The sequence below is a fragment of the Chroicocephalus ridibundus genome, chromosome 6, assembly GCF_963924245.1.
Source record: "Chroicocephalus ridibundus chromosome 6, bChrRid1.1, whole genome shotgun sequence".
NCBI lineage: Eukaryota > Metazoa > Chordata > Aves > Charadriiformes > Laridae > Chroicocephalus > Chroicocephalus ridibundus.
This window is the reverse complement of record NC_086289.1, coordinates 41,565,403-41,590,524: the sequence shown is the minus strand read 5'-3', so window position 1 is coordinate 41,590,524 and position 25,122 is coordinate 41,565,403. Positions and strand designations below refer to the sequence as shown.

Below are 25,122 nucleotides of genomic sequence, written 5' to 3'. Positions count from 1 at the left end.
ATCTTAATGGTTCCTGGAAAAAAATTCTAGTATTCTAGCTAAGGTCCTGGATGGGACTCAGAACACTTACTATGAACATGACTTAGATTTGACTGATGCATGAACAGCATCTCTTGTATACTAGGGACAATACTGCATGGCCCTGGGACTGCTGGGAGGCCCACCTTACACACAACAGAGGGAGCCACATGGCAGCTGTGCTGGTGAATGGACCATAACAAATTCCTTGTAACTGCTGCCCTGCCCGAGTCTGGTACTGCAGCTAGGCATGGCAGAAGGCAAATGAAGAAGCCTGACAGAAACTTTCTCTCAAACCATGGAAATCAAAACAGAGGCCTTATTTATTAAAATGATTAAGTCATGTATTCGTTTGCACTGACTGGGTTTTTGGCCTGTGAATACAGAACTTGGAACTGCCTGTTCTTCACTTGTTTTTCCACATCTCAGGCATTCTCACTCCAGTCATGTTTTGTTCCATCTACATCCTTTTCCCCATAAGAACACAGTGTCTGCTGAGCACTGGTTTTATAAAAGAAATTAAACTCTTAAGGCAGGACACTTGTGCTTTTTGTCTTACCTTTAGTAGTTGTTGAAATGTAAAAATAATTCCTATGTTTTTTAAGAATCATAGCAACTATCCCTACTTTACATGTTACTATTTTTCTTAAAATGACTCCTTTACTAATTTTACTCTTTAATAGTATTTATCACAAATACACATGGAAATCTATTCTGTTCCATTCTGTTTTTTCAGAACAGTCTTTTCACTTCTCCTTCTCCAAAGAAAACAAGAATGGACAAAATGTGAAGCATGTGTAAGTGAAATGATGGTGTACAACCATGTGGAGAAAGTGGATCTTTTTTTAGTAAAAAAAAAGTCCTGAAATCTTTCTCTTAATAGATTCAGAAGTTGCCTGCTTCCTTGCTTGTTAATGTGGGTCTATTATAACTGCCAGCTCAGCTGCCTCTCTTTAGTTTTGTGAAGAGCTTTTCATACTGTATTTTTGAAATACAGGACTAAAACCACGCTGAGCTTTTCTTTTACCCTGACAAGAGCTTTTATGTGTGTGCAGTGGCTGCCTTCCATTTGCTATCTTATTCTTTAGTCCTGGGCAAAGCTCTGTATGTTTTAGAAATGGACGGCCCTACCATCCTGGCATCACCTCTGGTTACTAGGAGCTTCTGGAAGGAGCAGCCCATTTTTTGATTCATTATTTGCCTGTCCTCCCTTTGCATAAATGAGAGAAATATCTGTTCCCTCTGGAAAGGATAGGGACAATGGAAAATAGTACCCTTCTGGATAAAGAGACCTCAACTCTTTGTCAGTGACAAGTCAGCTGTGAACATTTGTATTTCCCCAAACAAATGTGTACTGTACATTTATGCTGATAGTCTATCAAATATCCTTAACCTCAGTTGCCCTGTCCAGCAGGTTTAGAAGTATGCAAGGCATGCAGGTACTAGCAATGGTGGGTTGAGAAAAATAATCTGACAGAGTGATTTCTAAGCTAACTAACTTTTTAAGAAAAGTATATGTGAATATATGAATACATACAGGTACTAATGAAAATAAACATGCTAAAAGAAGAAAAGAACTAGTTTTAACTTTAACTTGCTAAGCAACGTGCTTGGCATTGTTTTGCACCTCTCTTAACTGTCTGAGTAAAGAAAGCAAGAGCTGAACAGGCAAAAAGCCAGAGCTCCCCTTTCAGCTCTATTTCCCCTTGGGACTGCTGTATCATTCGACAGGGGACTTTTCACATGCCTTTACAGCCCTGCCAAGGGCCTCTTGAATCCATTCTGTACAGCTTGCTTACAGCTTCTCCAGTGGTCCCATCCTTGGTAAACGGGATGTGGCCATTTGGTCTGCCCTTTCAGCTTTGGTGCATTTTCTGTAAGTGTCAGGAGCAGTGCAGTGACATCACTCCTTGTCCCTGCTCCTGTCCGGGTACCTTTCTCTGAGCCTGCCTCTCTGTTATTTTTTAGCAGAGCTTCATGTGAAAGCTAGTCTGGGAAAGCCAGGCAGCTGTGGATGCATTTGCTGGTTGTGGACAGAAGGAAAATAGATCACTACGGAAAAAAATATGTGCATATAAACATATATATATTTCTGTGTCTAAAATGCCCAAATAATTTATTAATGTAAGTATGTAAATAAAAGCAGTGTTTAAATGTTCATCCCAAAATAACGCATCCCTCCTTCCTGTTTCTGAGATGAATACCAGTGTACAGTGCCCTCGGTATGGCCTGCGGCCATGTTTCCGCTACACGCTGATAGAGTAAGGACAGGGGATTTACCGTGTCGCTTGGCTCCTGCTGGCCTCTCTTAAGCATGGTGAGGGCTGCCAACAAGATCTCAGAGGCATGTATTATCACATGAATGAAATTCCCGTTACAAGGATGGAGCCAAAGGCTTGCAATTTTAAAATCTGATTTCATATTTTTAATGGATTAAGGCCATACTTTTATTGTGCTTTCCTCCAAGGAAAAAAAGAACTGGAAATGTACATTATGAAAAAAAAGTGAATTATAAGACTTGAGATAGTTCAGGCTGATCTTTTGAAACAGACATCATCTAGTGTAAGGAGCGGAGTAGCTACAACCTGATGTTCTAATTTTTTGAAGACTGTGCAATTAACTGAAACGTGGAAAAAAATTATTTGTATGGCGTTTATACAAGCAAGGTCTTGCAGGATTAAGATGCATGAAACTAGAAAGAAATATTTTCCTTATCATTACCTTCTCCCTTTCCATATTAATTTCCTATTTGTATAGAACTTTGCATAACAAGTCCAGATTTTTAAACTGAAGACTTGATTTCCCTGCTGTTTTTGAACTCTGTGTGTGGTGACATAAAATAGAGGAGAACTGAGAAACCTTTTTTTTATTTTTTTTTCCCCACAAAACTATTTGGATCAAAATATAAACAGTGCATATAATGCCAAATATATTTGTACTTAAAATGCCTCCAAGTGCAATAATGCAAGGAGTTTATTAAACCAGGTATGGAGTGTTGTTAAAATACTGTTTTCTTTCTGAAATCATAACCATGAATTGACTCAGATGGGTAATTAATAATCAGAATTTGACTCTGCAAAGGGCAAAGAAAGGTTTCTAATTATACTGTAATTTAAATAAATCTTTCACTCAAAGCAGGACTGTGAGAAACACTATTTTTAGACTTAAATTTTAAAGCAGACCTCTTTGTTGTGAGACAGTGTAATTCTAATAAACCTCCTGTGTTTCAAAGATCAGCTTTCAAAAATTTTGTGTCATAGAAGCCTTCATATGTTTTTTCCTCTATTGGAAGCGTCTCAATTTTTATAGCTTTAGTTTTGGATGGCTAGTTACACTTAAGTAGTTTAGTCCAAGAATATTAGTGTGGTTTTTATCATTGTGATTGGATTGTTCTGTTAATGGTTTACTTAAAACAAAGATATATAGTTGCTGTGGAGTTTGCTGGCCAGTCATAACTATCTGGAGTATTTCAAGTATTTCTAGGTTTTCACTCACAAGGATAAGAACATCTGCAGCTGGTTGTCCTTTCTAATGTCTCTTACTTCTGGCTTAAGTATTTCTCCTGGAATTCTCAGGAGGTTTGGGAATGGTTTTTTAAACTTTAAATTACTGATTAGTTGTCGCTTGACACCTAGCAGGCTATTCTGACTGATACCATGCAAAAAAACTCCATTGCAAAGCCTACTAAAATGAGTGAAGAGGCTTCCAATGCCTTGACTAAACTGCCCTCTGCTCACCTATGGCAGAAAACAGTTTATTTCAAACTCCTTGCAAAAGGTTTTGATTATCATTACCAACGTGGCCAAGTTAGAAAGGGACATCTAGACTTGTTCCCTGTACACTGTCATGGACTATTGATGCAGCTATCGTGAATACAGCTGACGTCTGCCAAAGGTCTCTTACAGAGCGCACCTGGAGTCTGCCCTCAGTGGCAGCCAGGTGGCTGCTGCTGGCGATTGGAGCATTTATGATATGCGGTAGTGGTTAATAACCTACACAGCAGTGATTAGTATTCTGTATCTGGTCAAATGTTTCTGCCTTGTCTTCAGATAGGATCTGTATTTCCAGTTCTTGTGACTTTTTGGTGCCAAGTGCTTACAGTAATGCAAAAGATGGCTATTTCAGAATCGGTTGCCTCATAGTCTGAGGTACTACAGTGAATGTTACCATTACGAGGAATAAAGTTAAACATCAACAGCAAAGAAAAGAGAATCAGGGTACAAGAGGAAGGATCACATGTCTGTTTTGTTAAGGCAAATGCACGTCTTTATGTTCTGCAGCAAACTTCCGTATGTTTATTTAGTGTTTTAAGTTGTTCTATGCATCGTTAATTCCTCTAAGAAGTTATTTATTTTTATCACACTAAAAAAAATGAAGTAAAAAAAAAGCTGTCATATTTTTTATAGTGGATGATAGTTGATTTGCACTTTTCTGTTTCTTTAGACGACCTAAATTCAGTGTTGAAGCTACTGAAGGACTCCCCTCTACATCCCAATTGTACATGATGAACTGTAATTTTTATTGTATACCCATTGGATGTACTTAAATCTATGTAAACTTGGCATGTATAAAATAAGCTTAAAAATTAATTCTAAATCAGTAAACTCATTTAGGAGTATTTACAAAGGAGTTTGGACAGGCTTAACTGAACAGATCATAAGGAATTATTAGTTACACAGCTCAAGAGGTGTGGACTGTGCCATCGCTCAGAGTGTAATGTAAGACCAAATTCCTTTCCCATGAGCTTTACTGCATGATTGTTGCCAAGTCACAAAAGTCCATAAAGGCACACGCAAACTAGCATACAGTAAAATCTATAAAATGTATCTTGATGGAGAAACATCTTGCTTGACAAAAATGAACATTTTCTCCCCTTCAGCACATGAGAATTCACCACTTGCAAGCATTTGTATCTGATATTTAACATCCCTGAGCTGGGTCTTAAAAACAGTTGCTTTTATCAAAGAGCCTATACAACTCAAAGTGAGATGACTAAGATAATTTATTTGGTTATATTGCTACTTGAAGAATTGATTAATTATGATACAGAGCAAGTAGGTATCAAGCTAGGTAAACTATCTTGTAGCACACATTCTTTTTTTCTCTTAGAGACAGAAACATGTTCTCTATTTCCTTCTAGCTTCTGCCTTTTATCACTGAAAAAAACAAGAACATAAACCACATCATAACATTGCCTGGGAATGTTATCCATTGCTTCAGTAACCTCCAGTTCAGTCAGTGAACACACTGACGCTGCAGTGTAGTAGTTTGAAATGTTGGCCTGACAAGTGCCAGGTTAATTCAGTACTGTAGGACAGAGGATGCCAGCAATTGAGTATCTCTTTTCTTATTTGTCCAATTTTTTAAGAAAGAAAGAACATGCAGAAACAAGAAGAACAGGAAGCACTTTACAGTATCATAGACGAAACTGCTGCTTGCAGTTCTCTTTTTAGGTTTTCCAAGTAATGACACAAACGTTAAAATTTTTTTCTCTTGCTTTCAGACTGCATTTTTAAATATTTTCAGCCACTTTGTCTTTCATCTCCTGAGAAAATTTGAATAAAACTGTAAATGAAACATAAACACTTTGACACCACACATGAATCCAGACATGTATCTAACAGCACAGAGCTGGCTAGGAAGGAGCCAGGCAAAACTTTCTGAAAGCTGTGAAGAAACATTCTTGCTGTATATGTGTGTACCTTAATCCACTGTTACCTTTTTTTTTCTATACCCCAGATGCACATAATTCAACATTAAAAAAAATCCATACAAAATATCAGCCTGTAAAACTAAAAATCCAAAGCACAGTAAGACCACATACAAATATAAGCAGTGTTGTAACAGGAGCCACAATCCACAGAGCTCCTTCTAATCATTCAGAAGACCACAGAGCATTGTCACCTATGCTGTAAAACCACTGAGAAGTCTCAATCCGTGTACTAGCTCAAATTACTTTTTCCAGCACCTTAAAGCTGTCTGAAAACCATCACTGCTCACAGTTGCTGCTCCACTTAATGGATCATGAAAATGTCCGAGGTGGTGTCCTGGCACATTCAGGGCAGCTCCGGTTCTGTTTCCTCAGCCATCAAGCTAGTGCCATGTTCGCTTCCAGTTTTAAGTACTTGTAAGGCCACAAAGTCAGTGGAAATCAGCTAAGTAAGTCCTCGTCCTTTGAGAAAGGCTCTCGCCTATTAAAGCTCTTCCCAACTAGGTAAAGTATGTGGACTTGACACTGCTGAGCAGCCTGCTCTTTGTTAGGCCCACGCTTATGCACGCCGGCCAGCTGACCTGCTGGAATAAATAAGTTCACATTACTCTCATGCTAAGTTTTTTCAGAGTAACTTGAAAAGTATTTAGACTCTTTATTAACATTTATAAAACAGCTTATGCTCCACGGCAGCTATGCTGGGCAAGGTTTCTGCTTATTTTGGGTCCAGTATTGCCTCTCTGGAAGAATGCCTTTTTCAAGGTCTTGATCACCTTCAGCTTGATAAAATTAGGGTAAAATTAGTCTGTGACTAATTTTGAAACCAACTGAAAAGCGATTAAAATGTTTTGTCTATGGGGACTTGTTTCACAGATAAAATTAGTAATCTTGGCCAAATTTACTGCTTAGGCAGAGTGGACTAGCTGTTCTTCTTCAGACAGAGGCCTTTGGCAAAACGGTTTTTGTCTATCCACTTTTTTTTTTTGCTTCCTTTTGAATCCAGTGTTCTTCTCTTTTGGGATTCTGTTCTGTTCTTGGCTTACTAAGTGTCTCTGCCCCCCCATGTTCTTTCTTTTTAGTCTTGTTAGAAGCGTATGAATTCTCAGACTTCTCACTGTGCTTCTAACTTGCTGTTGTTTCAGCTGAAGGTCTTTCTGTTCTCTCCTGCCATATTCTCTTTTACATACCCCCTCTCCTCTTTGTCCTCCTCATGACTGCATGACTGCAGTTCTAGAATTTCAATTGTCAGAACTACCATTTACAAACCATGCAATAGATGTGCTTTGTAAATTGTGCTTCTGTAACACTTTGTGGTGCTGAGACCTGTGCAAGCATATTGCCATCTCCGTCTGTTGAGACATTCACCAATGCATTGCTGCTGCAGGAGGAAGTACTTCCTGGTATCTGTTACAATGGGAGATGTAGTGCTAGTGAAGTTGTGTTTGAAAATAAACCTAGATTCTCCGCTATTGCTTTTACTCATCTGCACTGAGCAAGGCTGTCAGAAAGGAGATCTGAAGGGACAGCTGGAGATCTCCTTTGTGCAGGAGAGAGACTAAGCAACAGAAAGCTCTGGTGTTGCCAGTTTTATATTTCTTATTGCAGCAGTGATGTAGCAGAAGTGGGGCTGAAGTGTATGACTCCCTGACCAATCCTTCTTTATATAATGACTCCTGGCCAGTCATGGGCACATCATGTATGTCTTCATGACTTGACAATAAGCTGGGGAGAATGGTTCTTACCAGCAGAGTAAAGTGCAATGACAGCACTCAAGCTGAGCAGGTAGTAAGACAAGTACTTTTAAGAGATTGCATTGCATATCTAATTGTGTTCACTATTAATAGTCTCCTGTGTTAATTAACACAAAGTTATTTAAGAGATGTGAATGATCAAAATTATTTCATAAGGGCTTATTGTCTGAAGAAGAAAGATAATCGGTTCTGAAAATGGTGGTGTAAGGGATGAGGTCTGGGGTGTGTCTTTTCATTTTTAAGGATTTTTTGAGAAGCAGAGATATAAATGAACTTTGAAGGTAGGTTAGAAAATAAGCCACAGGCAAGGTGAGGCATTAAGAAAGGACTTAGATAATACAATAGAAAGTATTCCCAAATGAGAAGAACACTTAAGTGACTGCTAGAAAATAAGAGCATGAATCTGACTGGAAAGGCGACAATTTTGATAAACCTGATCTTAGAGAAACCATATAGCTAAATTTTGGCACACACAACAACAGACTAAATCCCGCTTATTAAAATGTACTTGAGCTAATTAGTGGGTTCAGAGTTGAATTTGGAACACTTCTAATAGCTTGAAGAGGAAAGATATTAGAAGAAGTGCCCTTTTTTCAAAATGTTTAGGAAAGGAACAATCTTACATATACTGCTATTGGCCAAAAAAAAATTATTACAGAAAGACTCCTTGTACATTATTTGGGTAATATATTGTACATACCACACTGCCATGTAAGAAGGACTAGTGAAATGTGAGAATGGCCTCTCACTAAGTAGATCAGGGAATTCTATCAACCTCACGGTTATTCAGATCCAATTAGTCCTACTGGAGCCAAAATCATGGTCTTGTTGAAGTCAATAATAAAACTCCCACAGCCTTTCACAGAATCAGGATCTCACCCGTTATGCATGCGTTGATGCATAGTTTCCACTGAAGGAACTTCAGCCAAGAAGCGCTAAGTGAAGCGTGGAATCTGAATGTGGAGAGTACAAATGGGAAATTTGAATTTAAGGAGGAAAGGCACACTTCAGAGTTTCAGCTCATTAGAGAAAAAAAGATACAAGCTTCCATGCCTCACACTCCAGATTTCCTCATTTTCTGATTCTGTTGCTATGGCATTCATAAAATTCTAGCATTTTAATGCAGCAAAGGGGAAATCTGGTGCATTGGTTAATCAATTGTCCAGTTGTTTGAAACTAAACCAGGTTCAGCATTTCTGAAAACCAGCCCAATTTAGGTAAGCCATTAAATAGGGCTTGGGTGTCTAACCTGAGAGATTCAGGTTTGAAAATTTCAGCCTCCATTTATAACAGCAACCCCAGCTGTAGAGACTGCAGGACTGCGTTCAGAGGGGTCCTGTGGAGTTACCTGGTACATAGGTTCAGCAATCAGCAGTGGGCAAGTGTAACCACATCCCACTTGAGGCTTTGAAGCTGCAGGGTGGACAGGCCAAGTCCAGCGACACAGCAAAGGCTGGATAGTCACGGCCTGAAAGGGGCTGCACATCAGGTGACTCTCTGGCTCCAACTGCAAAGAGTGACAATGGTGAATCAAAAGCATAAATTATTACCCATCATTAAGGAAGTAGATCAAAAACACAGCGGTTCTCTTTTTTTTTTTTTTTTAATTTCTGTAGGTGCAGAATGTTCATTCCTTAAATAAAAAAACAACACAAAAAACCTCCCAAACCCCTGAACTAAAAGAATAAGAAGCAGCTCTTTGTAGACATACCCTCTCTTCCTCCTGTCACTTGTTCAGGCATTTTCTGTGCAACATGCAGACAAAGAAGGAAGAAAGAAAGAGCAGACATAGGAAATAGCATCCTTTAGCTGCAAAGACATGTTTTTGCAGGCTCCCAAGCTTTCTTTAGTTTCTAATAGCAACCACAAAATGTCTTCAACTATGGCAAGCAATGCTTCAATCCTTTTGTTAGGAAATGTATGAAGTACCTTATCTTCCTGCTGTTTAAATAGCAACATCTTATGAACTATAGTAATCAGTTAAAAGAGTTTATATCTACATTTTTTCAGAGACTTTTCCTTAACTGTTGTCCTATAGAAAGGATGTTCTTAGATTCCATCTCTATTATTGAGATGGAATTCACTGTCAGAATTTCAAACATGTAAATGAAATCCTAAAACTGGAAGAACTGATCTCTGGACCCACTTCTGATGCAGTAAATGAAGACACATTATCAGGAAAGACTGCTGGTGAAGTAATATCAGCTTAAGTGTTAGTAAACAGAGGGTTATTTTTATGAAAATGTAGACAAGAAATTCATAACTTCCATTATAAGAATCAAAGAGGTAGCAGTACCTCAATCATTAGTCATGTTTCTCAGGGTACTCATTCTTTCTTACTCTTTTTCTGCTGTTCTGTTACAAGCTACATCCCAGTTTAACACTAGAAATAGCATCTTGTTTCAACTTTGATACTCCATGAGCATTAATGTGATTCGTTTTTACCCTAAAAGCTTTTAGTTCATGCTGCAAAGCTTTCTACTAGTGCTGATTATTTTAACGACAGCAAAAACAATTAAGAGGAAAACAGAAATAAAGAACTGATCTTCTGCTGTCTTTCATCTATAGTTAAAATTTAGCTGGGCATTATTCAGAGTGAAATCTCTCACAGTCTACAGCTGTATAGAAAAGAAAGGGGGGTGGGTGTCTACGTGGCATGGCTGTAAGCACATTGAGACCGCCTGTGTTGCTGGAGTAACAAGTGTCCTCTTCAGTAAAATTCTGCTACTCTCATTGGCAAGAAGCTCCACTGCCTTGCAGTTCATGTCCCTGCCAGAGTGGAGAAAACAGTAACAGAAGTATTTCACCAGTGGCCTGGCTCCATCACACTTGCATCTCGTCTTTTCTTTAGTTTGTGGTGACCTCTGTCACTCCTGTTGTTGTGGTAGGGTTTCTGTGAGACAGTAAGAGTCTTATTCCTTCATGCATGCTAATTATGAGATCGAGACTTGCACTAATCTTCCGAGAACAGTTGGCTCTTTTTCAGCTGACCATAAACAGACTGCCCCAAGTCATGAAGAGAGAAGTTTAAAAAGAATGTTATTTATATTAATATTTCATAGCTGCCACTTAATACAGATGGGACATAGAGTCGATTTCCTTGCAGATTAAACATCAGATAGGCATTTCCCGTAGAGCCATTTCATCCCCTTCACCTCTGCTTGTAGGCACTGAAGGGGACAGATGTTGCTGAAAAAGCCAACTGCAGGAGGCTGGTGGCAGCGAAAGACTTGCAGACCCCGCACAGTGGTGAAACTCATCTGCACAGGTCTGCAGTTTTAGGGGCATGGCTAGTTTGGGACCTGGTTTTGGGAAGGACAGTTTCCAAAGTAATGCTACCCACAGAACATGCATGGGAATTATTTCTGCTGCAGTCAGTTTCCAGTGACACAGGTTCTCCTTTCACACCTCCTTACACCCTAAAGTGACCGGGAGATAGAGAGGACTGATAAAAGTGTGAATTAAGCAGCACTGATACAGCAAACAGAATAAGTCAGTTTATTTTAAAACGCTGAATTACAGGGGTTTCCTGAATATCTCTAGGTATTTGTGAGGTCGAAGAGCTATAGCCGAGCACACACCAGAGAGACAGCCCTGAGCTTCATTATAGATTTTAAATGTTTCTGAAATTGAACATACAAAGGGTCCAAGTACTTTTCTTCCTCTTCTGTTTTTTTGCCAGAAAGCACAGTCCCAACATGAAAATCTTAATTTGATCTTTACACTAAGATCTTAAAATAAGTTATGTATTAAAACCTGTAATGTCTCCAAAGCTATGTTTAATCTTACTATTACTTGTTGGCTTGTTACCTTGAGAGAATCTCTCATTTGTGTCTAAGTGACAAGATATAATTGTGCTGTACTGAGTTGGAGAGAAGAAAATGGTGTATTTAATATACCTAAAATATGTAGAGTATGATAGTGATTACACTGTCATCTATTAAAAATTATCCTACAGAATGCATACAACGAGCACTGCATTTGGGACTGCAAAGCACAGACATTTAATTCACAAACAAAGCCAGAGTCTCACTAATGCTTTCTCTCTCTGATTTCACAGAGAGGAAAAGTATGCTCTTGATTTGGATGTGGGGAAAAGATGAATAATCCTCCGTCTTCCTTGGTAGTTGTTCAGGGAATCACCACATTGACCACTGAAAATATCCGTGCATGTCTTCTAATCTCTCTCTGTCTCACACTGGTTATGATAAACATAGTCTTCTGGATATCAAGGAATGTCTAGTGGCAAGCAGGTACAGAAATGCTTTCTGGTTTGGTGCAAATTTGTAACACTAGCTCTTAGGTCTTTTGTAGTAGCAAGCAAATGGTGGATTGACTTAAAATTTTCACTAGTAAATGTTCAAGGTCATTAACTGGATTAACCCGATTGCTGTGAAGGCATGACTGAAAGCTTTACTGGCAGATTTCTTCCCTCCACATCACGGGGTGTACAGTCTTTCAGGTGTTACACTTGGCAAGCGACTGTGCTTTGTAGCAGCCCTACAGGACACACTCTCCCTGCCTGTACTTCATTTCATGTTTTTTCACTTCTAGAAAAGTACCTCGGTGATTTTATACTGAGACCTTGCTTTGTATGAGGTGTTACATTTAAATTTCCTTCCTCTCTTAAATTATATAGTTGATTTTACTTTTCTTACAATGGCAATTTTATTGTAAGGGTTTTATTTCTTTTTCACTGTGTATGAAATCGAACACTGAGGTGGCTGTTCAGAAACAAAAATTATTCTTGTAATTGCATCATAGTTAATAAGTACGTGTAAGAGAATAATCTTGTAAAAGCTGATTACCTCAGTTATTAATAATTGGGATTTATGACTTAAGTAATATGCTGCAACTATATCCAATTCCTTGACAATTTCATGTGGAAAGTTGAGAGATAATTTTAGAAATAATCCTGTGTGTGAATTTTCTTTATAACTAATTCATAAGGCTGTGAAATCTGAAGTGACGACTGAACTACCGTTTTTGGCCATGCCTGTGGCTTTTCCTTGTGTGCTTTGACTGTTTGAAGTTGGTATGGCAATTTGAAGTTTTGTCTCATTTGTGAGACAGACAAATCTGTCAATTTTAATTTCATTGTGCTTTGCTTTATGTTATTTTCAGTAAGATTTTTGATTTTCCTGGATTCTTCTGGCAGAAGAGTTCATACATCTGAAGTTTATGTGTGCATACACGTGGCTGGCTGTTCCTTATATTTTCTTCTATATTTTTTTTTCTGATTGTTTACTACCTACTAAAAAGGCTTAGTATAAATAATTTTTTTTAATATCTTTAAAAAGATAATAGAGCACTTTTAATCTGCTCTTTTTCTGATTCAGTGACGTACCAACTCCTGCAAGTCTAGAAAGAACAACTGAAAACCTAACAATTTTTTTTATGGCACTTCTCCCTTCAAGTTTAGCCAGGAGCCTAAGTGGGTGCCCATCTTTATATAAGCCTGTTATCTTGTTGAACTTGAGTTGGAAAATTTGCACTCTCGAAGTTAGGCATGCGTTGATGCACCAGAGTGGACTGTAGCCTGTGTGAGGCTACCCCTGGCCCTTTCTCCTCCGATTCCATACTTATGCATATGTTTAGAGGGGACTTGGTTAAACAGCCTTTGCAACACAGTTTGCCATCAAGTCTGATGAAAGCCCTTCTCATTGTTACAGTTCTCTCCTCTTTTCTAATTAAATTCCTTTCCTATAACAAACATGATCATCACCTCAGCTTTCAGACTTCCTAAGTATCAGTTCATGATTTGGCATCTGCCAAGTAGAAATCCGGTGGGGCTTTTGGTTCAACATACTCTCAGGGAAACGAACCACCCCTTACCCCTGCCAACCACAGCAACTTGAACTTCTCCATCTGTGTGCTTTTTCTACCCAAAGGACAGAGCTCTCCTCCCTCATTCAGGAACCGCCTGTGTCACAGATGCACAGGGCCAGCTTCACACCCCTAGAACTCTCCTACAAACCCGTGCAGGTGGTCCCTGGTCCTACAGAATCCCGGAGTGGCTGCTGGGTCGCAGGGCTCCACTGGCAAGGCTTCTGCCGTAGGGTATTGCTGGTGTGTGTTGCAGGCCCAATCTCCACATCAAAGCTTTTTGTATTACTCTTTTTCAGTTAAAATCTGTGGAGAAATCAAGTTGGCATCTTGCAGGCAATGAACACAAAGTGCCCTCTCAGCCAGGTGGGAGGAAACACCTTCAGCCTAACAAAGGCATCACCCCCCACCCCCTCGCTTCCTGAAGGTCACTCAGGTGTAAACGACCTGAATATTTCACCACTAATTGGGATGGCAGAAAATCTGAGGCTGAAGGCCGAGATTAACACATTTTTTACAGGGTGAGGTCATTTGTCAGAATTCCCAGCAGATTCACGGTTTGTGTCCTATTTTATTACCAAAAAGCTGCACCTTTTCCTAGCTTTCCTCCATGACATGGGCAGCCGGTGAGCCAGTCTCAGCTGGCCAAGCCCCTCGTTTCCTGACGATCAAGCAGGTGTGTGTGCAGAGGGGTGGGCACAGCTGGGGTGGAATACAGGGAGTGATGGCATTGCCGCACGTGGCTCCTGACAAGGATAAAATCAAACGTTTTCCCAGCACAGAGGGTACTTGTGCATTCCTCCAGCGAAAAGACCGGGGCTGTCATTATTAGGAGCTGCACGGGTTAAAATCATAGAATTGTTTTTGTTGGAAGGGACCTTTAAGATCATAAAGTCCACCACTAAACCATGTCCCTCAGCACCACATCTACCCCTCTTTTAAATACCTCCAGGGATCGTGACTCCACCACTTCCCTGGGCAGCCTCTTCCAATGCTTGACAACACTTTCAGTGAAGAAGTTTTTCCTAATATCCATCCTAAACCTCCCCTGGCACATCTTCAGGCTGTTTCTTCTTAGCCTATTGCTTGTTACTTGGGAGAAGAGACCGACCCCCCCTCACTACACCCTCCTTTCAGGTTGTAGAAAGCAATAAGGTCTCCCCTTAGCCCCCTTTTCTCCAGGCTGAACACCCCCAGCTCCCTCAGTCACTCCTCATAAGACTTGTGCTCCAGACCCCTCACCAGCTTCACTGCCCTTCTCTGGACATGCTCCAGCGCCTCAATGTCTCTCAATGGGTTGCAAAAAGGCCCCGAGTGCCTGGAGGCTGGTCTGCTTCTCCATCCGCCAACGCTGGCCTAGATGACGTTCCTGCCGGGGGCAGCCCGCACTGCACACGAGTTAACACCGAGGTAAATTAATTCCGCTTTTGCTGAGGGGTGACTCCAGTCACTCCCGTCGAGTCCCGGGCTCCCCCGGGAGCCACGGCCAAGGTGCTTTGCCTGGGCTACGTCGCTCTGCAGCCGCGCGGGCTCAGCCTCCCTGCCAGCCGGGCCCTGCCCGCGGCCCGGCCCCTCCCGTCCCGCCGCTCGCTACCTGCGCGGCCGGGCACGGGCCCGCGCTCCGGGGGCGGAGGGCAGGGGAGGGGCCGGGCGGCGGGGCTGGGCCGCGGCGGGGCAGCTTGCCGCTGGCCGCAAGGGCTGCTGTGGGGCTGCGCGCCACTCTCCGCCTCAGCCGAGCCGCAGGTGGGGCGGGGAGGCTGCCGTGTCCCCCAGCCCCCGGGGGGCGCTGCCATGAGGTGAGGCCCTGGGCGCCGCGGGCGGGCGGACCGTGACCGGGAACGGGCCCTCCTCTCCCCGCCGCCGGGGCCGGGCAGCCCAGCGCGGGCTCCGCGCAGGTGGGAGCGGCGGCAGCCCCCGCCCGCCGGTGGGAAGCGCGGACTTGGTGGGAGCCGGGGGTGTTTCTGCCTCTCCCCTCCCCTCCTCCGCGGCCCGGCCCGCGCTGGCCCGGCGCCCGCCGCGCCGGTGGGGCTGCCGCGGCCTGACGAACGGTGCCGTTTGCTTCCCCTTTGCCGAACTGCAGGGAGCGGGCGGCGGCGGGCAGCGGCGGCGGGCAGGAGGAGCTGCCGCCGCCCTGAGGTGGCGGCGGCCCCGAGGAGCGGGCGATGGACGAGGGCGAGGCGGATCTCTCCAGCAGCAGCGCGGCGCCGCGCTGGAAGAGGAGGTCGACCCCTCGGCCGCAGCCCCGCGGCTGGAGCAAACCCCGGCCCCAGTCGTACCAGAGCGCCAACGGGGTGCTCTTCACCGACTTTCCCGTGGAGGACAGGTGCACCTTCACCGTGACTCAGCCCGCCGGCACCGTCAGCACCTGCCCGGGTAGCGGAGCGCTCCGGAGGGGCCCCTCGTTCTTCAACTCCAGCGTGGGATCGGTGGCTAACGGGAAGGCACAACCTCCAGCCGGTAAAGCCGCCTCCCCCGAGCTGTCCCCTGAGCGGTCCTCCCCGCTGCTGGCTCTGGTTTCGAACAGTTCTGTCGGTTTTACTGCCAACGGCACCATTACCTCAGCGGGAAGCCAACTGGGCCGTCCCCTGATGATTTCCAGCCCGTCAGCGCTTACCCCGCGGCAGGAGCGGATTGTTTTTACATCCAGCCCCCAGCCCTCACCGACGGGAGACGCGCCCTCCCCCGCTAACAGCAACGCGCTGCCCCCGCAATGCAACCGGCTTACCAAAATAGCAGAAAAAGTGCCGCCGGGGCCCCCCGGGGTATCGCCGGCGATGTCCCCAGAGCAAGGCGGAGCTCCTCAGAGGCCCGCGTCCCCTCAGGAGCAGCCCGTGGTGCTGAGCACCAACAGCCCCGCCGCTCTCAAGGTGGGCACGCAGCAGATCATCCCCAAGAGTTTGGCTTCTGAGATCAAGGTGACGAGCAAAGCCAACAGCCAGAACGCGGAGACGAGCAGGAGGGTGCTGAAGGTCCGCAGCATGGTGGAGAGCCTCAGCCTGCCCTTGGTCGCCGATGCTGAGGAGGAGGCCGAGGGCGACCTGGACAGCCCGGGCACCCTGAGGCGAGGCCTGAGGTCGACGTCCTACCGCAGAGCGGTGGTGAGCGGCGTGGACTTCGACGGCTCTGCTAATTTTAAGAAAAAAAACAGAATGTCCCAGCCCATACTTAAAGCGGTTGTGGAAGATAAAGAGAAATTTTCGAGCCTGGGGAGGATAAAGGTAAGTCGTGCTGACCGGTGACGCGTTGGTTTGAATGGTACAGACCACAGGAGTGTGATTCGCAATCTCTGTGTGTTCCATAAATGCTGGGCTTTTCTCAGTTTGCTTTTTGCTACCACAAAACTTTTTGTAATTATTGATGAGTCTCACAGATCGCTTACAAGTGTTGTTTTCAAAGTAAAGTGGTGGAGGTTTCAGGGTCGTGATTCTGTTGAAATCTGGGTAGCATTTCCTCCTGGATTCCCCAGCACATCGAGGGGTTTTTTCCGCAGTCAAATTGATGTTTTAAAACCAGTCTCCCAGAAAGGAGCAAACAGGTTAAAAAACAAAAAAACAAAAAAAAAAGACATTGACTTAATAAAGTCTACCTGCTAGAGTAAATAGACTGACAGAAAAATAAACTTCCTCCCTTACTTCTGAGACTTTACTTTTAAAGTATTTTTAAAAATCTGAGTATGATTTTTAAATTGATGGAGGACACTTCAGGTATCTTCTTGTACCTTAATTGTAGTGCCCGCAAGTAAAAGCAGAATGCCTGTTTTTAAGTAGTGATTGTAATCGTTTAGGATTAGTAGATTTATATTGAATATTAATGTATTAAAATTAAATTATAAAGACTCACTGAAAATATTCTTGTACTTGAACATATATTGTAATCTCCTATTTCCTTCTTTTTACATACAATTTGTTACTTTTAAAAAAATATATTGGTAGATTTCTGTGGAGTTTTTGCAATTGTGTAACAAAGTACTTGAGGCTAAGGGCTGATGCTGTAGCTATTAAAATAATTATCAGCTTTATGACAATTTTCAGCCAAATTAAATATTATGGAAGCTTTTGTGAAAATGCTACAGGTGGTGAAATAGTCATAGATCAAATTGTGAACTACTGCTGAGTAGTGGTTTGTTTTGGTTTGGTTTTGGTAGTAGACTTTAACAGTAAGTTATGTTTAAAATAGGAGGACTTGACATTGTCCTGTCTTTACACACAAAACTCTCTTTTTCTAGTAGTATTGTTTTAAATAAACTTCTTTGGCCATAGGACTTGTTGCACCAAAACAGCTGTTTTATTTCAAAGGTTTGTTTTGGTCTCAAGACGTTAGTTTACAAAATACTTAATGTGGTTGTCCTGTGCAGAGTGCATGGAAAGAGACAGCCGCTCAGTCATGTACCTTCATTCTCATAGAAAAGCCCCTTTACAGTGGGATGAGTTACAAGTTCACTGAACTCTTGTAAAGCTAGTATACTATGCCTTTGAAACATAGAAAAAATGAAGCAATTGGGATAAATATATATAAATAATGCATGAGAGAAGGAAAACTAGAGTAGCTTTTCACTTTCTGTGATGAAGCAATTGTTTTCATCAATATTTGTCCAACATCAGAAGCTTATAGATTAGGGCCTGTTAATTTGGAGCCTAAGTATCAAATAAAATAGAAGTTCTTCTTACTGTTGGTTATTTTGCATTCTTCTTTTAATGTGTGTATGTCTCTTTTCTGTTGACGTTATCAGAAGAAAATGCTGAAAGGACAAGGGACGTTTGATGGGGAAGGTAAGCCCTTTTCTGTACAGACTTGGTTATATGCTCAATCACAAGTGAAATGAGTTTCAGGATCATTTTGCACGCTTCTTTCATATGTAGTCAAAGACTAAGTACCTTGTTTTTCAGTACGCTGACTAAAATATGGAACCGTAGGTTTGGTACAGGACATACTTTAGGGAATATTTTACAGAATATAGTGTGGCAGGTTAAAAATGGGGTTTTGTTTGAAGGGCTTTTTTTCAACTTAAGCTCTTTTCCGTCCTAAAAGATGAACTGATCAATGTGTCTATCTCAACCCTAAAAGTTCTGTAGAATTACGTAGATGAGGCTTGTTCCTCCAGCTGGGACTGCCTTCCTGCCTGTTCCCTGTGACTCTTCCTAGATGCAAGATGAGGCTTTTGTGCATCACAGGCTTGGGGTCATCACTTGCAGCAGGCACCTGAATTGTTATTCTCTGAGTTTATGGCTCATGCAGCTATTTCTGTCTTTTCCTCATAAGGCTAGGGTGCGGGGTGGTGAATTCCTTGACTTTGTAATCCTTTTCCTGCTACCTAGGCTTCAAGTTTAAGTGTCAGAAAAACATTGTCCATGTATTTGCTCTTTTATGTTACTCATTAATTCTTGGCTTTGCAAAGGTTGCTGCTTTTCCCAATATTTCAACCAGAAAAAAAAATTATTTCCTGGCTATGAGTCCATCGAAGTTTCATTATAATAACTGCTACTCTCTTGGCTTTTCTCTGCTTAATGCCTCCTTAAGCTGTGGTGTTACCTTCCTTTTCCTCTTGTCTCTTCAAAACTTTCCACTTTATTCTGTTTGCATCAATCCCTGTCTTACTCTTATTTTCAACTTTTCTCACTCTTATCTCCTAGTGGTGTTTTCTGGATTCTCTTCCAATGGCTCCCTTTTATCTTGGACTGATCCCAACTAATGACATTTGCTGTGATGCCTCTCAGAATTCAGTTACTGTGCACGATTTCCTGTCTTAAAAGTGTATGAACTATATAGACACATTCCAAAGAACAAATACAAAAGTCCAGACCATGTTTAATACTCAGCTGGGGCTGTATGGTCTGAACAGGTGGAACAGATCCACCCAGCCCCGTGTAAGACCTCAGGAGTTGCAGCTGTGCGTGGAGCCAGACCTTTCACTTCTTTCCCCTTTCTCTTGCATGGGAAAATTGGATGTTGTCCAAAGCCTGGCCCATCTCTAAAGTACCTTTTTAGAGCTTGCTTTCTTAACTGCTTAATCTGTCTCTAGGTTATTCTGGTCTTGAATTTCTCTGTCCTTTTCTGTCTGCTTTTGAAATGGGTGTGTGGTCCAGGAGGTTGGGAAATGGAAAGGGTGTGCTCCACACCTGTGTTTCTTTGCCATTGATATTACTGAATTAATACTGGCAGTACTGAAATATATGAGTGTATTTTGTTTCAAGGTTCATAGGCCTCATGCTTGTTCAAGCAAGCTTTGAAGTTTCTATTTGGAATAGTTCTGACCTCAAATTTCTGAAATTTGGATCATTTCCTTCTCTTAGTGAAGTGCAAAGATGGTATTTAAAGCTGACAGAATAAAAGTTGGCATGGGTAGTGGATGTATAATGGTCTTGCAGATTAAAATAGCTAGACCTCCAGATTAGTGACTTGCTCTACGGGCACACGTGTTCCATTTTTAAATTGCTGGCTAATTATGAAACATTGTACTGCAAACCAAGGAAGAAAAAAATTGTTTTCTGTTTTTTCTTGACAAAGGACACATCTGTTCTTTAATTCAGTCAGCGTGGATCTTTTTGGTAGTGGTACAGTGATCCATTGTTACTCTACTGCACCATTGTCCACCCTAAATAAGATACTATCTTTGTCCCTTGGAGTTTGTGAATGGCACATTGACATTTTCATTTCTTTCATTGTTTAAATGTTACTTATAATTTTTATGAAAGCAACTAAGCTAACTTTCTAGCAATTAATGACATACTGTTGTTGTTTTACAGAAAATGCTGTATTATATCAAAACTATAAAGAAAAAGCTCTGGACATAGATTCTGAAGAAGAGTCTGAGCCCCGAGAGCAGAAATCGGATGAAAAGGTTGTTTTTCACTATAAACCCCTGAGATCAACATGGAGTCAGCTGTCCGTTGTAAGTATTTGATCATTCTATAAGTAGACAGAGTGTCTAAGAATGTATTGAAGCAAGTCTTTTTACTTGCTGTTGGAGTTTTTGGCTGAAGTTTGTCATCTTCTTCTCCCTTCCAACATATAAGGTGTCTCTGAATTTTTTTGCTGACAAGTTTGCAACTATTCAGATGTTACTAATCCAGATCTGGAGGTCTGAATTTAGCTTTTGTTTAGGTTTTATGTAAGGTAACTCCAACAGCTTAAAGAAAACACAAACCATCTTTTCTCGGTCAAATTTGGTAGGTATAGACTGAAGTTCCTGCCAAAATCAGTTTCCCTGGTTACCTGACACCTCCCTTTTTCTAGCACAAGTGTTTTTAGGCTTATGTGGCCACACAAAAGACTGGTTAGAATATGTGACTTGAAATTACTGAGAAAAAAATTCAGCATGAAATGCAAAGGAGTTAATATTTCCTATTTTTACAGTTTAAGTTACATTTCTATTATATTTTTCTTTTTAAACTATGCTGGATAAAAAAAAAGTCAAGCGTGCTTCTTTTGTTTGCGCATTAAATTTAAGACCCTGACTTCGTACTTCCCACAGTCGCTAGAGATGGCTGCTCAGGCCTTGCCTGTACAGGGTGCTGGGAGCTGTACTGATGCAGGTCCTTAGAAGAGTTACAGTTTACACTAATGTATGTTACTGTATCTGGCTGTTCTGGATGAGGTACTGTCAGAAAGCCTGAAAAGACCAGTTTAAATCCTAACAGCATGTAAACTCAGTGAAATCTGTGCTTTGTAGTTCCTATCAGACTAGTTTGGACCAAATCTTAAATAGGATTTAGTCCTGTTTTGTTTTTGTTTTTTTTTTTTTTTTTTTTTTTTTTTCATTTCGTAAGAACAGCATAGAAATCCTGATCAATTGATGGTCTTTGTTCTACATAAAAAGCAATGCAATTGAGAAAGTTCATTTTAGGGTCCTGTATTTGGGAAAGACACAACTTTACTGATTTGTGTTTAAAAAAAGAAAAAGTGTGTGAGTGAATTATACTGAAGAAAAGCTTCAGTTAGTTAAAAACAAGTTTCTGCTGAATTGTTCTAAATTTTTGCAAGCCAACTCTAAGTTTATTTGACTACATATATTTAATGGAAGCCATTTTATAAAAGCTAAGTATGCAGATGGTGGTATTCTGCTATCCTTAGCACAGTCTATGAAGCATGTGCAGTAGCTTTTTCTTAGTAGTATTGTTAAACAAAGTAAAATTCAACTGTTTTAATAAGTACTGTAATCTTGCTAGCATCCCCGCTCATAAGCGGCAAGTTAACGATACTAGTTGGTATTTCTACAGGCTTTCCTAGTACGCACGATTTTGAGACTAAAGGAACTGCAAAAAAATTCTGTGTTTCTGAGATTAATTTTATCCTTTGATAATTTCTGTGGCTTCTGGAGGGATATTCCTAAAATGAAGGGTTTGGGTTTTTTTTGGTTTTTGTTTATGTAACTTGTAGAATGTTGTAGATCCCGATCCCTATATGTGACACAGGAAAGGATTATTATTACATGACATGATCACCTAGAATATTTGACAGTTGGGGTCATTGGCTGTGTATGTCCCATATAAATTAGTTATGAAGCCTCAGCAAGATCTTCTGAGGCTATTTAGGTTGTTTAGAAGATCTGTCTTACAGATGTTGATGATCTTTTCCAGTTTAACATACTGAAATATAATTATCAAATCAAAGAGGGATTTATAAAGAAGGCAAGACAATGTAGTTTTGAAAAGATTTGCTTTAAATTTTCTTTCAACAAATGAAGTGCTTTAAATGTAATTAATTTGCTTAATGTTGCAAAAAAGTTTGTTTATAATGAAGTCAAATTGGTTGGGGTTTTTTTTCTGCCTTCTAGGCAAACTAGCAGTTTAACGTTCAACAGCTGAGGTATTTTGGAAGGAATGCTGTTCAGTAATAATAATAATTTCAAAAACACTAATTTGTTGTGAGAACAAAATAGTATAAAGTTCATCTCGGGAAGAGAACCATTCCTCCTCCATGCTTACAGTTACATAAAGCATCTTGTTCTTTACAATTTCTAGCACAGCAAACTTGTTCAGTGTCTTTACTTGATTTACAAGGTTGGAAGTGGGGAGTATATGGGAAAAGGTAGTGCACTGGGGGCCGGGGTGGGAAAGGGAATCTGCATCTCAGTGTCTGTGTTTATAACTCTCTGGAAAAATTACATTCTGTCAATGTGTATTAAAAAGTGAGTGTGTGATTGTAACAGGAAGTCAGCTGGAAAACGTCAAAGTATTGGGTTTCAACATATGTTATGAAAGAAAGAGAATAATATGCTTAGGGTATTTGTTAGCAGTGGTTATGCTAGGAAATCAAGGGGAAAGGCAGCAGAATGAATCCATTCCTCCTTCTTTGGCCATACAGGCTCGACAGCTGATGCAGTTCTGACCAGCCTTTCTATTTGAGGGGGGTGCTGTAACCTTTATGTATGGAGCTGTCAAATCCTTTGTGATGATAATAATAAAAAAAGGGGGCTCTTCTGTCTTCCTGCAGTGTATGCACATGTGATTGAGCTTTTCAAAGAACATTTAAAGACTCTGAAATAGGGTGCTATTTAAAAGCAGTTCCTTTCAAATTCCTCTCTTGAACCCCCTTCCTCTTTAGATTACTGTTACAGATTAGACAGCTATCAGTAGCTAAGCAGATGACTAGGTAAAGAGCTAGCTTATCTACTATCTCTGTTCCTTCCAACCTTCATCTGTTCATTGTAAAGTAATTTAGGGAGAACAACCAATATTTCCAAAATATATTCCAAAAGTATCTTTCAGTATTTTTGAAGAATTTCCAGCAGATCATAGGCACTGATATTAACTTGTGTGCTATATTAAATGTATTTACTTCCGAACAAATGCAGCATTCAGTTGGTACAGATAATGACAATATGTATTATTGTGCATGCTAAGAATTACAGCATCATTTAGGTTGGAAGGGACCTCTTGAGATCATCTTGTCCAATCCCCTTGCTCGAGGAGGGTCAGTTAGAGTAAGTTGTCCAGGACTGTGTCCAGTCAAGTCTTTAATATCTCCACAGGTAGGCACCTCACCACCTCCCATGGCAATCTGTTGCGGAGTTTGCCACTGCATCTGACTGGCGGACTTTGAACTTAAATGTCCTTACTGTCCAGCCTGGAGAATGTGATGCGTGTTCACTTTTCATTACTACTGTCAATGCTGGTGTGATTATCATAAAATACTCTTAAGATCTAGCACTGGAAGCACATGTCCCATATCATGGTGACGCCTATAACTGTTGAAGTATTTAATATTAAATGTGTGTTTTAGCATCAAATCCTCCATTTTGTGCCCAGTAGGTTCAATGTATTTCTGTAGCACTGCATCAGGATTTTACATGTTCTCTCAACTGCTGCCTCACTAACCCGAAACTCCTTCTGAGCTTTGGTCATCTTGTGTTTCATTTTTCTGATCATCTCTTTCTATGGTTTGGGACAATGCGGTGTTGATTTTTCTCATTTATTTAAAAAGCTGTCATGAGTTGCTTTACTGAGCCACTCACCCTGCCACCTTTCCATGGCTGCCTCTTCTCCATGGTATCAAACAAAAACTTATCTGGTTTTACTGTCAAGGATCTTCAGGGCTATCTCTGCATTAGCTCTCGTTTCTCTCCTGTTATCAAAGGGCTTATGTTCAATTTGGTTTATGGAGCAACCACTTACTATATTTGTCAAAGAAATTTTTCTGGTGAGTTCCTCGCAGCACCTCCTTGTTTTGGAGGAACTTCTTGTACATAACCACAGAGTTAACCTGTCATTCTTCCATCCTTTCCTCCTTGTCTCCATGGTTGCATCAGTCATAACTGAGTTGCTGGAAAAAAGCACTCCAATGTGACAATAAGACATTAGCAGTTGTAGTGTTGGGCCTCTCGTAGTCTTTCTAGTTGTGCTCTTAGCTTATACTAAGTTTTTGCTTGTATAGTACCACAAATGTGATTTTTACAATATTTAAGCTAAAATATTTTGTACACCTGAAAAAATAGGAACTGAATTTTTTTTCACAGAGAATGCCAAAAATAATCTCCATGTTTGGGCCTCTTTCTCTTTGGAAGTGCTGCCACTGATTAAGAACGTAAGGTTGATCCATTTGCCTGTATGATGAATTCATATGTGTACTTAGTATGTACACACCCAAATATGACAAAATAACAATCACGAAACACAGCTACAGTTTTTTGAAAGTGAATACAGCAGTTGCCACATTGACCTCACTGGAAATTTGCAGTTGCTGTGTTAACAGGAAGCATTGAAATCTCTTGGATATGGTCATAGGTATTTCCTGTGTCAGCATATTTTTAGAAAAGTCCTCCACTGCATCCAAAAGAAAAGTGACACTGTACTTCCTAGTGAGTGCTTTAAAGGTTTCAGGTTAATAGTTTAATAGGAAGGTATCTAATTAGTTCTTATGTGATATTTAGAAGTGTATGCTTGTGGTGACATGTGTTCAAAAGAACAATTGCTTGAACAATTACGTTATTTTTTTAAGTATGTACATGTGCACATGCAAACCAAAGTGCAGCATTTCTTAATGTTGTGCCATCTTTTTACTCTTGAGCCTGCTGTCCATGTTAGTGGTGCCTGTTATGCAGGTATAAAAAGGGGAATAATATATCCTTTAAAATTCCAGGAAACAACTGGAGTAAGAAGAGAAAGCTGTTGATGATAATATGTTAGGAGCTTTTTGGAGAAGACCAACAGAGAATAGACGTGCATTTAAGTCTAATGTCCAGTATCTCTTACATGTATAGTGCTGTGCAGTGCCCTCTTTCCCCTTCCCTGGTCCACCGTGCCATACGCAGATGACCCTCCTGATCTGAAGTCCTGTGTTTAACACTCCTGTAGGAAATGCATGGAGTCAGTCCCTCCC

At 41.1% G+C, this 25,122-nt stretch overlaps 1 protein-coding gene and 1 long non-coding RNA gene across 6 annotated transcripts in view; one reads left to right on the top strand and one right to left on the bottom strand.

Moving 5' to 3' along the window:
• Nucleotides 1–4,848: 4,848 nt before the first annotated feature.
• LOC134516922 (uncharacterized) lies at nucleotides 4,849–16,163 on the bottom strand. 3 transcript variants are annotated; one of them, XR_010071497.1, is made up of 4 exons: nucleotides 16,031–16,163; nucleotides 8,828–8,986; nucleotides 8,359–8,432; nucleotides 4,849–6,312 (listed from the first exon to the last, which is right to left on the bottom strand). It is a non-coding gene; the product is annotated as an uncharacterized LOC134516922 (long non-coding RNA). The 3 variants fall into 3 exon arrangements; XR_010071495.1 differs by lacking the exon at nucleotides 8,359–8,432; XR_010071496.1 differs by lacking the exons at nucleotides 8,359–8,432; nucleotides 16,031–16,163 and adding an exon at nucleotides 15,582–15,710.
• ARHGEF26 (Rho guanine nucleotide exchange factor 26) overlaps nucleotides 14,591–25,122 on the top strand; it is a 55,115-nt gene continuing 44,583 nt past the window's right edge. The window contains exons 1-4 of one of the 3 annotated variants that reach the window (XM_063337748.1): nucleotides 14,591–14,715; nucleotides 15,386–16,523; nucleotides 18,035–18,074; nucleotides 20,049–20,194. In XM_063337748.1, coding sequence (XP_063193818.1) covers nucleotides 15,468–16,523; nucleotides 18,035–18,074; nucleotides 20,049–20,194 — 1,242 coding nt within the window. In that variant the 5' untranslated portion in view covers nucleotides 14,591–14,715; nucleotides 15,386–15,467. Of the gene's footprint in view, nucleotides 14,716–14,745; nucleotides 16,524–18,034; nucleotides 18,075–20,048; nucleotides 20,195–25,122 lie in introns of those variants that run through there. The other 2 variants (XM_063337747.1, XM_063337746.1) reach the window with 2 other exon arrangements.